At 29.8% G+C, this 15,545-nt stretch overlaps 1 protein-coding gene across 2 annotated transcripts in view; it reads left to right on the top strand.

The window, feature by feature from the left end:
* The first annotated feature begins 5,603 nt into the window (after window positions 1-5,603).
* LOC122270632 (uncharacterized) overlaps window positions 5,604-15,545 on the top strand; it is a 33,059-nt gene continuing 23,117 nt past the window's right edge. Inside the window, exon 1 of one of the 2 annotated variants that reach the window (XM_043048827.3) lies at window positions 5,604-5,965. Coding sequence is in view for 1 of the 2 variants with exons in the window: in XM_043048826.3 (XP_042904760.2) it covers window positions 14,070-14,096 (27 nt within the window). In the remaining variant the exon portion in view is untranslated. Of the gene's footprint in view, window positions 5,966-13,793; window positions 14,097-15,545 lie in introns of those variants that run through there. The other variant, XM_043048826.3, reaches the window with a different exon arrangement.

The raw sequence follows: 15,545 nt of genomic DNA, 5'->3' as shown, positions 1-15,545 counted from the left end.
TGTAAATTAGAAAAATACAGGAAATTTTGTTTCTTATTTTCGTCTTTTAAAAGATGGTGACCACTCAAAGTGCAATTTATGGGATATTTCAGCTATACTAAACTATTTTATTTACTATAGCATTATTTGTTTTAAGTATGTTCAGCTGTTTCCTTTTTTTTCTCTTAAGTTTTTCCAGCAAATTAAAATTAGTATAGTTAGCCCAATATAGCACACAAGAGCACAGTCATTGTTTTGTTTCTTCTTGTGTATGATATGTACAGGGAAAACAAGGAATTTTTTTCCCAAGTTAGAGTGGTAACTCTGATTGTTTTTTCTCAGTCACGTCTGGCAAGTCGTGAGAATAGCGGCCAATTTTTGAGCGTTTCAAACATGCCAACTTTTATATACATCTGCATACTGTTGAGGTCAATCAACATTTTTATATCGAACAATACCTTCAAAATATTGTAAGAATATTTTTAAGTATGTAGAAATTTAAATCCCAAGAATAGCCAGGTTTTGCAATTTATTTTGACTTATTGCCTAAAAATGTTGAATTTTTTAGCTTTACACTCAGTCAACAACTGCTAATGTTCAACTCTGTATCCTTGTCATTTTGGACCCAATCCAGAAGACAAGGAAACTCCTGGATCAAGTATTGGGAGAAATTTGATTTCGCGGACGACCTTTCTTTGATGGAACCAACCCGCATTTGCGTTACATGAAGAGGAAAACCACGAGAACCTCCCATGGTTAGCCTGATGGCGAAGGGACTCTAACCCCTGATCCGTCTACCACTGAGGATATTTCACGTCAGCACTGTGATCGGTGAAAGCCGAATACGAAATATTTGGTAAGATTGTGCTATATATATACACTGAGTGGCCAAATTATGACCACCTCATAGTTTTATGCAAATGAGTTATTACGTCACAGCGCTGCCGCTAGAGGGCAAGATAACTATAACACGGGAATGCTGGACAAGTGAGTCATCAGTTATACTGTGTTGATTGCTCAGATATGGGAGAAAAAAATTGATTTAACTGAATTTCAACGTGGAATAATTGTGGGTGCGAGATGTGTCAGAACGAGTATCAGCAAAACGGTTGCACTTGTGAAGTGTTCTAGAGCAGCAGTTGTTAATGTGTACAAAGAATGGACAATCAAGCAAAAAACCGGGTTTCAACGTCAGACTTGTGGTCGTCACAGGGTACTGAATGCTCGATCAGAGAGAAGGCTGCTGGTCAGGGTTGTTCAGCGTAACAGGAGAGGAACAGTGCGACAAATTGCAAGTGATCTTAATCAAGAAGCAACTCGGAACGGACTGTTCGACGCACACTGCGCCGTATAGGGTATGGAAGCAGACGACCTGTTCGTAAGCCTCTACTGTCTCCTTTAAATAAGCGCAGACGTCTCCAAATTGCAAAGGAGCACAAACATTGGACAGTAGATGACTGGAATAGGGTCATGTGGTCCGATGAATCACGATTTCAAATGCATCGCGCAGATGGCAGGATGAGAATATGGAGAAAACAGCACGAAAGCATGGATCCCAACTGCATTGCCACGACACTTCACGCTAGTGGTGGCAACGTTATGGCATGGGGAATGTTCTCTTGGTATTGTATGGGTCTTTTAATTCCTGTACCACAACGCCTTAATACCCAAGGGTATTTAAGTATCATCGCTTATCAAGTACGTCCGTTTATGTCAATGGTGTACTCTGGCGGGGATGGATACTTCCAACAAGACAACGCTCCTTGTCATAAAGCTGGCATTGTCCTCAGATGGTTCGAAGAGCATGACGGAGAATTTAACTTGCTTCGTTGGCCAGCACAATACCCTGATCTCAATCCAATTGAGAATTTGTGGGATGAAATTGAACGGGCGCTCAGACAGATGGATCCAGTACCATCAAATTTGCAGGAATTGGCAAGTGCAGTTCAGCGAGCATGGTCTGGCATACCTTCTACCACCTACCAACATCTCATAGAATCCATGCCCAGACAAATTAAGGCAGTAATACGCGCAAAAGGTGGCCCAACAGCGTACTGAAGGGGTGGTCATAATAATTTGGCCACTCAGTGTATGTATATATCAAACATTTACATGCATTATAATAAAGCAGTTTTTAAAGCGGTAATTTGTTGCAGCGTATGAAATACAATGCTATTATTTAATTTTCATTGTATTTTAATCATAACTGCATTTATAAATTCTAATTTAATTAATTAAAAACTTAAGTTTTAAAATAAGTTGTGAAATTACAAAAAAAAAATCCAATTTAAGTATTAAAAAAATTGATTTAAATAAAATGATTCTGATTTTAATTGGAAAAAAAAATCAATTTTAAATAAACAACATTAAATTTTCTTAATTAAAAAAAAAAATTGCGAACAGTTCTATGGTTGATGACTTTTTTTTTCAAATACTTCCACTAAAACTTGAGCTAGATGTAAATTGAAAAGTCTGTTACTATTTATTTCAAAATTGTATCCCTTATTATTCCATCATTATTTCATAAAATTTATTTGAAAACATAAAAAGAAAATTGTTTGTTCATAAAAAGAGTAATTTTGACTGTAGTGTGTCTACCACTACAAAAATAATATCCAATTCGCTAGTATATAAGACATGTTAACTTGATCAAGAGACGGGCCACCTTTTCATAGATGAAGATTGACGTTATCGATAAATACTATCATCACATTGACTGCCAGTATTAAAAGGAAAATCTACTAGATTTTACCAATTTAAAAAAAAAATTAGATTGAATGTGAAATACTCCTTATAATACTATTAATAATACTATAATGAAATAATAATCCCTAAAATGAATGAAAGTAATTGGCGTAAAGGCACGATTAAAGTTAAAAATGTGTAAATAAAAGTGAATTTTCAATAACAACCAAAATATTTGAAAATTATTGCTAATTCGATCGCTTAACGTCTTATAAAGAGTCGCGATGGCTCAGGGGATAGAGCGTTCGTCTTCCAATGAGTTGAACCGGGTTCGAATCCCAGCGAGGGCTGGTCGACACGAATTCCGCCTCCGGGTTGCCCCGACCACAGTGCTGACGTAAATTATCCTCAAAGGTAGACGGATCATTGGTAAGAGTCCCCTCGCCGTCCGGTTAACCATGGGAGGTTCTCGTGGTCTTCCTCTCCATGTAACACAAATGCGGGTTGGTTCCATCAAAAAAAAAAGGTTCTCCACGAAATCAAATTTCTCCCAATACTTGATTAAGGAGGTCTCTTGTCTTTTGGATTGGGTTCAAAATGACAAGTTGAACATTAGTAGTACGGAGACTACTAGGTTGAACATTAGTAGTTGTAAACCCAAAAATTGGGTCTGCTATTGAACAACGGTTATAAAAAAAACGTCTTATAGAGAATGCACTTTTAAACGCAAAATGTATGCTTAAACCTTATTTCAAGTACTTTCGAATGCAAAATCACTTTAAAACAAATTTAAGATCTTACAATGAAAACTTTGATTTCAACTTCTCGCCACCCAAGACATTTTACGTTTAAAAAAAAAGTTTTTTTTCTTTCTTTTTTGTAGCTTAACCTTTGTAATTTAGCAGCTAATTTTCAGGTTATGGATTTTCTTTCAGTTCTTCTGTTAGCTGTAAGATTTTCCATCGCATTCTAAGAGTTTAGCTTAGAAACGATACGTATGTAGACAAATGGACCTAATAGATTAAAACAGCTAAAAAAATAAACACTTGCATGTATGATTTAATATACATTGAATTCCCGGATATAGTGAACAAAATGTTCTCTCCCGTGCAGGGCCGGATTACCCATTAGACCATGGTCTAGGGCCCCCAATGATTAAGGGCCCCCTTAAAAAATTTTTTTGAAAATAAATTTTAAAAAATTAAGAAAAACAATGATTTTTAAAAAAAAATCAATTTCAAATATATATTAATAAAATACGATAATTTTTTTAGTTCCGATTTAACAAATTAAAGTAAAATTTAATTTATTATTATTTATTTTAATTTTAAATATGCTTTCTTAAATGAAAAGATATATAAATACTTTTACATTTCAATAAATAAAAAAATATACGAGATCGAGAAAAAAAAAATTTAATCTAAGGACCCCCAAAATTTGAATGGCCTGGGGCCCCACGTGCGCTTAATCCGGCCCTGCTCCCGTGCCTTGATATACACAATTCCTAACATCCATATTTCATACATTCAATAAAGAAACATAAAGTCCGGTTATTTGACAAGCTACGGTAGAAATCTAAGTGTTGGAATGTTTAGTGTTAAAATTAAATTATTTCTTCAAAACATAATACAATCAAAACTAGTTATGATGAACATGGTTTATAGTGAACTCCCGGTTATAGTGAACGAAATGTTCGTCCCCGTTCCTTGCTATACAATTATAATATTATCTTCTGTGGATATAGTGAACCAAAAGATGAGAGGAAATTGGATATTATGAACTTTTTTCTGATTTTTTTCTTCTTCATTTTTTGGTAATTTTGAAATTTCTACGTAAAATACATACTACCGATTTTTAAAACCATCGATTGAGTGGAATGCAGCCATAAACATTTTTCCTGTTTACTTCTTCGATCTCAGTTTCCCATCCCTAAATAACTAAAGGCCATCCCTAAATTTTTTGTACGCAAGAGTTATAAAAATTAAAAGTTAACACTTTCGTTACTACATATTGTTTTTTATTATTTTTGTATTTCGTTTTATGGGTCATTTATTTAAATAATGTGTCATAAAAGGGAGCAGTTCAGAATATTTAGTTAGAATTGTTTGCAGTACGGATATAGTAAACTCCCGGTTACAGTGAACCGAAATTTCAGGGGTTTGACTGTATAATGAGATTTCAATAAAGCACTGTAACTTTTCCCAAATTCTTAATCATTCTATGATTTTGCCAGAATTTTTTTTTTTTTTTTTGACTTACTAAACAATACGTGGATTTGAAAATTTTTTAGAAAATAACTCATATGCATAGCTGCCAACATGGATAGGAAAACATCCAGTGGATTTTACGTAATAATATAAATTTCATGATAATTGTTGCATAGTAAATTATTTACTCAAGGGGAATTTTAGGGATAGTTATCAAAATAGAAAAATTGCAATATTTTCCAGTTATGATGGACATTAAATAACATAACATGAAATGAAATGTTATGTATTATGCTTAATCATAATTTTGAATAGTAATAGGCATTTAATTCATCAAAATTATTGAAAGACTTTTTAATTAATTTAAAAAGGGAGTTCTGAATAAAAATATAAACTGAACATTTTAGAACAAAAACAGTTATAAACTGATTTTTAAAAATGAGGCTAGCTTTATAATACTTGTTTTGGTATCCAAGCAAGTAATAACCTGTGCAAAAATTATATTTCAATAAGGATTTTTTTTTGGAATCGCACTCAGTTTTATGGAATATTCTAAAATGTAAAGAAACTGGGAGAATTTATATTAAACCAGGAGAAACTGGGAAAATCCAGTAGAGGTGGCAGATATGCATTTGTAAAAAAGAAAATAAATTCTACGAGAAGAAAATTGTTAAAGTGTTTTAATAATTAGCAAAGATCCACTAAAAACAAAAGAATTATTATCAAACAATCATTTCAAAATGGCGCCTGGAGTTTTGACTCTGGGAAAAATGAACTCGGGGGCAAAATGAATCACAATGCAACAGTCTCATTTGCCTATAAAGATGATCCACAGGTTCGAAAAACCTGTTTTCCCTCTCTTGTTATACTTTTCTGAATCTTTTTCCTTCGGCGGCGACAGTCCTTCCTCTACACGGATTCAAACACACCTGCCACACACATCCTGCTGAAATCATTTAATTCCCTCCGATTTTTCACGATTACACGCCATCTTTTTATGTTTATCGATCAAAAAGGACTGAAAAGTTAGCCTTCACTGAATATTTTCCCTCGAATATAGTTCGTTAAGAACAAGTCATTGTGCTTCTGCTCAGGTGAGTCACTGTTTATTTATGCATGAATAATCTTGATCAATTCCTTTGTTTTAATATGACTTCCGTAGTGGTGTACAGGGACTGGTCCCCGAGATTTGTGATCACCCCCCCACCCCAAATTACGTATGAAAAAAAAGAAAACAATGTCTTAAATTTTTTGCCTTTTAACTTGTAAGGGCCCCCAAATTTTTCTTTTAAATTTCTAATGTTTTTTACAGGTATTTTAATAAATCAGTTATTTATTTTTCAAATAATGTTTTGTGTTCTATATCTATTTAATTTTCATACTCGTGAAGAAAATTAAACTTGTTTTTCACAGGGTTTGTTGACTTAAATCAGTTTGATTTAAATCAAATGATTATTTTAAAAAAATCATTGATTTAAATAAACTGATTTTTTCTTTATATGTATATATATTGATTTAAAAAGTTAAAAACAATTTTTTACATTATTGAAACTAAAATAATTTTCTTTTCTTAGTTTTAAAATTTATTTTAAATAAATTATTTTAAACAAATTTTATTTGAATAAATCTCATAATATGTTTACAGTGTCTTTGACATTTTCAGATTTTCTATAAAGAAATTTTGTGAAAAAAAATTCCAATAAGTACATAGATTTAAAAAAAAATTTTTTATAGCTTAACTTATCTATTTTGATATACAATTAAAAATAAATATTTTAATATAAAAATATATAGATTAAATATTTATTTATTATTGGTTGAATGACTACATTTATAAACACAATCTGTAACATTTATTTTGTCATTTCAAAAATCACGAGAAAAAAAAAGAAATCACAATTTTAAATTAAAATTATGGTTTGCTAATTGAAACTTTGTTTTAATAGTTAAAGTATTGTTTAAATTCTTTATTTCATCTAGTCTTTAAATTTCATGTCATGCATCAATCATGCATTTATTTCAAAATGGTTGCTATGCATTCAAAGCTATGTATTTAAATGAAAAATTGTTTTATGTAGTTATAGCTTCTAAAATATTGTTATATTATAGTTTTAATATTAATTTAAATTTTTTTGATCAAGCATTTATAAAGTTTTTTTTTAATCATAAGTCAAAGTTCTTACAGTGTATTTGAATAAAAAAAAAAAAAGACGAATTAAATAAAAAAAAAATTCGATTTAAATCAAAAAAATTACGAACCCTGGTTTTTTGTTCTGTTGGCTTTTAAAGACCTGCCGATGAGTTTTAACCCACACATAATGATCATGCAATGTGAAATACAATGTAACAGCCTGAATAACCTCCGACCCATTTTAATTTCATTAAAAATAAAATAAATTTGACAGAATTATTATTATTAATTTTATTTACAAAAAAGGTTCGTTGCTAAGTTCTTTCATCAACAAACGCATTAATCATTATTTTCATTGTACATTTTACATAACAATAGAAAGACTGAAACTTAGTATATACCTATATTGCCTAAATGCAGTCAAAATAACTGGATTGTGAAAGAATAACTTATGTATAAAGAAATTTGTTTAAAAATAAATTTGAATATTTTTTAATATTATTTACAGTTATATATTAAGCTATTAGCTAATTATTAAGCTATTAGCTAAGCTATAAGGCTATTAGTAAATATTAACAATATAAAAAAAATTATATGTTGTACAAAAAATCACAAAATTCTAAGAAAATTTTGTCATTGTTTTTCTAATTGAAATTAAAAAACAGTCAAAATAACTTTCTTGGGCAATCTAGTGTTGAGTAATCATTTTTTCTGAACCAAAGAAAACCTAAACACTTAAAATAAAAGAATATGCTTTTCTTCTCGTGTTTTGGGATGCGGGATTGTTTTATTTTTCATGCAATACTTTTGTTTGTCAATGCAGTCACATATTTGAATATTGAATAATCAGTACCGTCTTTACGCATGCGCACTCGGAAGGCCCTTGAGAATCTAACTTTTTACAAGTTTTATTAAGAAAAAAAAAGAAAAAAAACTAAGAATAAACAACATTGTCTACATTAATGTAACTATATTCTATTGTAAGTGTGTATTTTGTTTTTCTTTCTACAAATAGTGACTGATTCTCTGATCAGTATTTAAAGTTAGTTAAATAAAGTCAAAACTGAAAGAATTTAGAATTACACAGCACTGTGGATCAACTTTTAGACTGTTTATGGCTGAAGTGCATTGAAAAAGGTTTTGATAACTGCTAAGCTTGACAAAATATTTTATACCATTATATTTTTTTTCTTGATATGTTATGCCTTAATGTTTTTTTTTTTTTTTTTTTTTTTTTTTAAATTTTATTACAGTCAAACCCCACTATAGTAAACCTTCAAGGGACCGAAATTTCGGTTCAAAAATTCGATAATTTTATATAAAACCAAATGTCCTCCTTTTATACGTTTACTTATGATTGCCAGTCTTAATTGCATATAGTAGAGGAAAAAACGATTTTTTTTTCTTTATTTATGATATGTTTCACTGGTTAGAATGAAATTTCCGTTTTCCGAAAGAGATCACAATATGTGTTCCTTTCAATAGGGATTTTTGGATCAGTTCCTGATCCAAACGGGTGTCAAGGGCAGAGCCGTCATACTATTTAAAGTCGAACTAAAAAACTTCACATATAGTCCCTGGTTGAATTATTAGAGGTACTATAAGATTCTATGTAAAATCTTAATTATCAGGTGATACTATACAGCTTTACTGTTTTGATGCGATGAAACCGGTTTAGGTTCGTGTATCAATTGGTTAACATAGGAATTGAATGTGTTAAAAATAAATACAAATAGGGAATATCTAAAAAATCCCCTGAATAAAAACCCATTACACGTATGTTTAAATATAAAAGTATTGCATATAAACTCGTGCAAAACATGTCATTATTAAAAAACTACAGTGCGTCTAATATAACGATATAATTAATATAATACCTGATATAATAAATATTCACTATTTATAAAATGTATCCAATCGTTGAATTTATATTATATATCGCCTAATTTAATAAATTAATACACGATCATAATCAAGTGCAAACAGCTGCGTAAAAACAATAAAGCTGTATAGTATCAGCTGATAATTAAGATTTTACATAGAATCTTATAGTGAGTCTAATAAGTTGGCCAGCGACTACATAAAGCATTTTTAAGATATGCAATAATTTTAACAAACTTTTTACACGTTTTTATTACACCCAAGAACTTAAAGCACATAAAATAAAGCATTTTTAAACGCGTGGTCCTAAATTAAAATGAGAACTTCTAATTTAGAACCCATGTATGCATAATTTTTAAAAAAAAATTAAAATGCTTACCAGTTGCAATCCTTAAATAATATAATAATTATAAAAACCAGGAAGTTAATTAAATTAAAAATCATAAGGGTATAAAAAGTAAAAATATTCCAAAGGTACTATTAAAAAGTCAGTTATTTAAACAACTTTCAATGCACACCAGACTTAAACAGTTTATAAGTTACCTTACCATAGTGCTAAACTCTTTCAATTACTACTTTATTTAACTGATTATAAATACTGAACAGAGTTTCAGGTGGTCAAGCATATTTCGAGGCATTATGACTTAGAGAGTTGAGTACCTTTAAAGTTTTCCTGGTGATAAACAGTTCAAACTATTGGTGTTTGCATGATAATCAATCACTATTTGTAGCGAGAGAGAAAAAATGCGCACTTTTTATGCGAGAATACATTTATTTTAAAAATTATATAATGCTATGTTGTTCATTCGTTACATAGCCAATTTATAAAGAGAATTTATATTTACACAATTAATTACTATTTCAATTTATGAAATTTATAAAAAGTAAGATTCCCAATTGCCCCCTGAGTGCTTAAGACCCCCGGTCCCTGCCCGGGTATGGTAAAAACGGTACAAGTCAAGGGGTAGTTAAAGCATAGATTGTCTATGGTAAGAACTCCCCCGCCACAACGTCTGAGGCCGTCTGCCGCTATGGAAACAAGAACGCATTTCAGAGAGGGTAGCTTGTCTTCATTCTAGGGCTAACACAGTAGACAGAATAAAAAGATTCCCTTTATCTCGCCGACCCGACCCCAAACTTGTCCTAAGCAATGGCCCCACACCCCTACTTGAAATAGTTATACCTCGTTACCATAGTCACCGCCACGGGTCCAGACGAATGATTAAGGGAGTTCCTACCTTAAACAAACTATAATTAATCACATCTTGTTAGCTGTTTATAAGAATTTGATTCGATGTTGTAACATAGATGAAAAATATTTGATGTAGGTTTTTACACCTTTTTGACACACTTTACTCGACGCACTATTTGTGGAAAAGTCTCCAATTATAGATTTCTTCATGAAAAAAAAAATAATAATTAGTATTATAGTACCTATATGTAATACTTTTCATTTGAATTAATTTTTATCTAATTTTAAATGTCATTTATATTAACACCAATAGATCTAACTATAATTGATTATTAACACTATGACTGTTTAAGAACTTTTGCATCGAAAATGCGCGTATCATCTAATCGTTTTTCCACACTTCATAACTTTTTCTACTAATTATATACAGTTAATATTCTATTATTATTTTTTTCTTGTATTTTTCTGTTTCGAATAATACTTGTGTGTATTTCTACCACAATCGGTCATTTGGTCGGGAGAACAATTTACTGCTTTGTAAGGTTAATCGATCAGAAATGACGATGTAATGCGTGTTTAACGTATTGCATTCGATTGATTAGTTGCACATTTCTGCAAAGATTGTTGCATGGATAGTTCAATCGGAAAAACTGAGGGTTCAAATTTCAAGAAAATACCGAAAATTTTAGATTGACATTTTTGTGTCGGAAAAAGTGACAAAAACTAAATGTTTTGGTAAGTAGCTTACATTTTATTTTGATAACTTTACTTCGTTTCTAACTTTACTGTTAGTTTTTACCCAGAAAAATGTCGAAGCAATCGAGACAGCACTAGTTTTTAGAAGAAATAATATTAATTGTAAAGAATAATTATAAAAATTGTAATTCTTATAATTACAAGAATAATCATAAGAATTATAGAAATATGTTTGTGAAAAATGTACAATTGAAACATCCTGTAAAATGCGTTCAGCAATGAATTAAAAATTCTTATTCTTTGTGTTTGTAATACATAAATATTGGCAGTATAAAATTTTGCTTAATTATAATAAAGTTTTTTTTAAGTTTATTTCCTTCCTAACATCCATATTTCATACATTCAATCAAGAAACATAAATTCCAATCATTTGACCGGCTTTGATAGATATCTAAGTGTTAGAATGTTTAGTGTTAAAATTAAATTATTTCTTCAAAACATAATACAATCAAAACTAGTTATGATGAACATGGTTTACAGTGAACTCCCGGATATAGTGAACGAAATGTTCGCTCTTGTGCCTTGCTGTCAGGGTTGGCAGGTTTTTGACATGTGACAGTTTTTGACAGTTTAAACCATGGTTTAAACCGTCACGTCAAAAACCTCACTGTCAAAAATGTCGAAAATGTCAAAAACCTATATTCATATGTGAAATTTAATTAATGCATAAAATTTATATATTTTTTAAAGGATAGTGTTTCTAAATATGTTCTAGAAAAATTAAATTTAAAATTTTGAAGAAACACTTATATTTTGAATAGTAACCAAAATCTTGTACTTTTGAAAACTCACATCTTTTGTAATATTATGTATTCATTTTCATGTGTTATTGAATATCTGCAGTGATATTATTAAGAAATTTATTTATAACCAAATTTAGTGTATAGTATAGATTATACTAAAAATTAGACATTTTTAAAGATAAACATTAGCAGTTTTTTACATTAGACGTCTTCTTTTAAAGAAAAATCTTTTTAATATTCTTTTAAATCTTCTTAATAATCTTTTTAACATAAGACAATACAAATTTAAGTGCTTTCTGTTAAATACACAGAGTAGTTAGTGTCGATTTACAGTATATTCAGCCTATTCATTTACTATGCTGAAAATTTAGTTTATCCAAATACTTGTGAATTTCATTTTGCTGAATACCATATAGTTTTGTTGAATATCTAAATATTCAGCTGTTGAATAATTTCTTCTTGCTTTCAAGATATGTATTATTTGTATTCTTAATACAAGTGGAGAAAAAAAAATTAAGAGATAAAAATTGTTTTAAAATGATAAGTGTAATAATTATCAGGGTGCGTAGCGTTTGTAAAAAGTACTTAAAGGTGCTTTTTGGGGGATTTCGTTTTTAAAAGCTTTTAAAGGTGCTTTTTTAAGCTGGGGTTTTTAAAAAGTGCTTTTTTTCCCTTCAGTGATATCTGATGGATCCATGCATTTCACGAAAAATGGGGTGTTTGCTACGTAATCATTCATGCGGACTTCATGTCGTACCCACGTTAAGACTTGCGCATGCGCGCACACTTAAAACCGAAACCCGAGTGCTCCAATTCGGATAGAGAATATCAGATCTTTATGAAATGTTTTTCTTTTTAATTTATTTTAATTTTGGTCTTGTTTATTTTATTTTACTTCTAACACTTTTTTGACATAGGGGGTAAGGGTACTTTTGTTCTGAGTTCAGGGTCAAGTTGAATTCACTCGGTGATGAGGGAGAGTACTGATTGTTTCGATTTACGCCCGTTTCTTTTGGGTTTTTTTTTTACGCTAAAACTGTTTTTAAAATGTTTTTGTTTTTCAATGATATCATTGATTGAATCTGAATTTTTTGAGTGCTTGAAAATTTTTGTAAAGTGCTTGAAAAGTTTTTAAAAAGTGCTTATTTTTGATTCAAAGATTTGGCTACACACCCTGATTATAAATATATATAATAAACAATATGAATTATATTTATTATTATTCATAAATATAACTACTTTTAAATTCAAATTAACACACTGGATAATAAAGATATCCGGTAAAACATTAAAAAATTTTTTTATACACTTGTATCAAGTTTGTATTTATATAACATAGCTTGTAAGTTCCTTATAAATATTAGTTATATGTTCCTTATATGTCAAGAATGCATAGTAATAAACTTTTAATTTTCTTAAGTATCAAAAAAAAAATTTTTTTAAATATAAATATTTAAGCAATTTTTGTGCAAAATTTTTCTGCACATGCATTTGAATATAAATTTCTGAGATTTTAAATCTGTTATTTTACCTTAATTTTAATTAAAAAATATTTTAAAACCTGCTGATTACCTATAGTATAATTAAATTTCAATGTAATGCATGGCAACTGTTGGTAGTTTTGAAGTTTATATATTTTCTTGGCAAACTTCAGTTTTTGACATTTTTGACGGGTTTTTGACGGTTTAAACCAGTATTATACCCTTGTCATGTCAAAAACCACTTTTTGACGTCAAAAACCCAACCCTGCTTGCTGTACACAAATAATATTATCTTCTGTGGATATAGCGAACCAAAAGAAGAGAGGAAATTATGAACTTTTTTCTGTCTTCGACTGATTCTTTTTTCTTTATTTTTTAGTCATTTTGAAATGTCTACATAAAATACATATACCGATTTTTAAATTACCATCTATTGAGTGGAATGTAGCCATAAGCATTCCTTTCCTGTTTGCTTCTTCCATCTCAGTTTCCCATCTCTAAAATAAAAGTTAGCCCATTTTTTGTTACTACATATTGTTTCTTAAAATCATTTTTGCATTTCTTTTTATGGGTCATTTATTTGTATAATATGTAATAAAAGGGAGCAGTTCAGAAAATTTTGTTAAAATTGTTCGCAGTACGGATATAGTGAAACTTCCTGTTATAGTGAACCAAAATTTCAGTCCCTTGAAGGTTCATTATAGCGGGGTTTGACTGTACTTCCGTATTTGCAAGTAAAATTTCTTAAAAACAAGCAGTTCTGATTAACTTATAATCGAATATCCATCCGCTTTTTGACAATGATATTCTTTTAAGCCGGGATGTAAGTGCATATTATTTTTAAAGAGGGTTGTATGAACGAAAAATACCTACGTTATCTAGAATGAGATAACAGATTTATCTCCCAGAATCATTTTGTTTCCTGTGGAACTTATTTAAATGGAGTTACAAACACGGGAGCTGTCATGTCAATAGAACTTACAATGACCTTGGGATATATCACCTGATCGCAAAATGGCGGCCATGAGGACTAAATACAGAGTGAGTATTTTGTTTATCACCTTCGACACAGGGAAGAGTCATTTTTTTTAGGTAACATCAGTTAAAACAGTTATGGTAATAAATCGGCTAGTAAGTCGATCAGAATTTGTCACATTAAATGGTTATTTTTAACAATTACCAATGAAAATGAGGTCAAGATTAATAATAACCGGTAAATGTGGTTTAGAGGCGAAACTGAACAACCAGAAGTAAAATTTTCGCCGCAAATTCTCTTTCTCCTTCATTGTTAATTTAAAATTTAAAGTGTAAAAAAAAAAGTGAGTTCAGACTAGAGAAAGCCATGAAGTGTCAAATACTGAAAAGAAAATTTTTAAATATACAAATGCAAAACAAATTATGCTAAGATAACTTAGTATATTGTAATGATGAAGTTCTCTTCTCATAATTTGTTTTGCATTTTAATATTTTTAAATATTTTTTTTCAGCAATTGAAACTTATCGGTTTGAAAATCGAGGTTGGCCTGAACTTATTTTTTTCCTTCTTTTTAATTAGTAATGAATGAGAGAGAGAATTTGAGAGGAAAATTTTCTTCCACGTTATGGCATCCTGTACGGCATAGAATTCATAAAATAAGTATAAAATATAGAGAAAACATGGAAAATAATAAACCTTCGAAAAAGATAATAGTAAGAGAAATTATTACAATAAAATAATTTTAAAAACTATTTAAAACGTTATTTAAAAAAAATATTAAAATGCCGGAAAACAAAATAATGAAACGCTCACACGATTATATCAGCAAAAACTGTTTTACTTAATGCGTTCTATTTAAGTTTCAATTTTTTTAGTGCTCCTCTCACACTATTGTATTGATATATTTTGATTAGACTATATTAATACAATATTAGAAAGCACTCTTTTTTGGGGATATAATCGTGTGAGCTGATGACAAGATTATATCTTTTCATTATTTTGCTTTCCAGCATATTAATATTATTTTTTTTAAAATAAATTCTTTTTTTTTTTCCCAAGAGAGTAGGCTGTTTTATATTACTGGTTCTGATTAGAGTAGGCTATTATACTTCTGAGTTCAAGTATTTTTCAGTTTAATGTGATAAATGAGTAATTTGCTATTATAATTTATTTGAGAAGCATCATTTAAGCTAATATTCCCTTTCATTGAGTTATATTCATAAAATTATATTTGTTAAGTGTCTATCGTCTGTTCTGTACTGACAAATAAAGAGTTTTATGATTACGCCTGCGACTGTACTGTTAAATCTACATTTTTCAAACGATTTTTTAGAGTTAAAATTTGTTCTTTATTAATGTGGCTTCTGAAAATATCGACAAGTTGAAGAACACAATGTCAATGTTTATTTTCTAAGACTTGTAATGATTTGATAAAGAAAAGACTAATTTAAATAGTGGTGACAGGTTAATTAAACTCATTGAAGGACATTGAAATGAAAATCAGAGACAATCAT

The sequence above is a fragment of the Parasteatoda tepidariorum genome, chromosome 8 (genome assembly GCF_982258835.1).
Source record: "Parasteatoda tepidariorum strain Cologne lab strain chromosome 8, Ptep-v5.0, whole genome shotgun sequence".
NCBI classification, from domain to species: Eukaryota; Metazoa; Arthropoda; class Arachnida; order Araneae; family Theridiidae; genus Parasteatoda; species Parasteatoda tepidariorum.
This window is presented reverse-complemented; position numbering and strand designations above follow the sequence as displayed.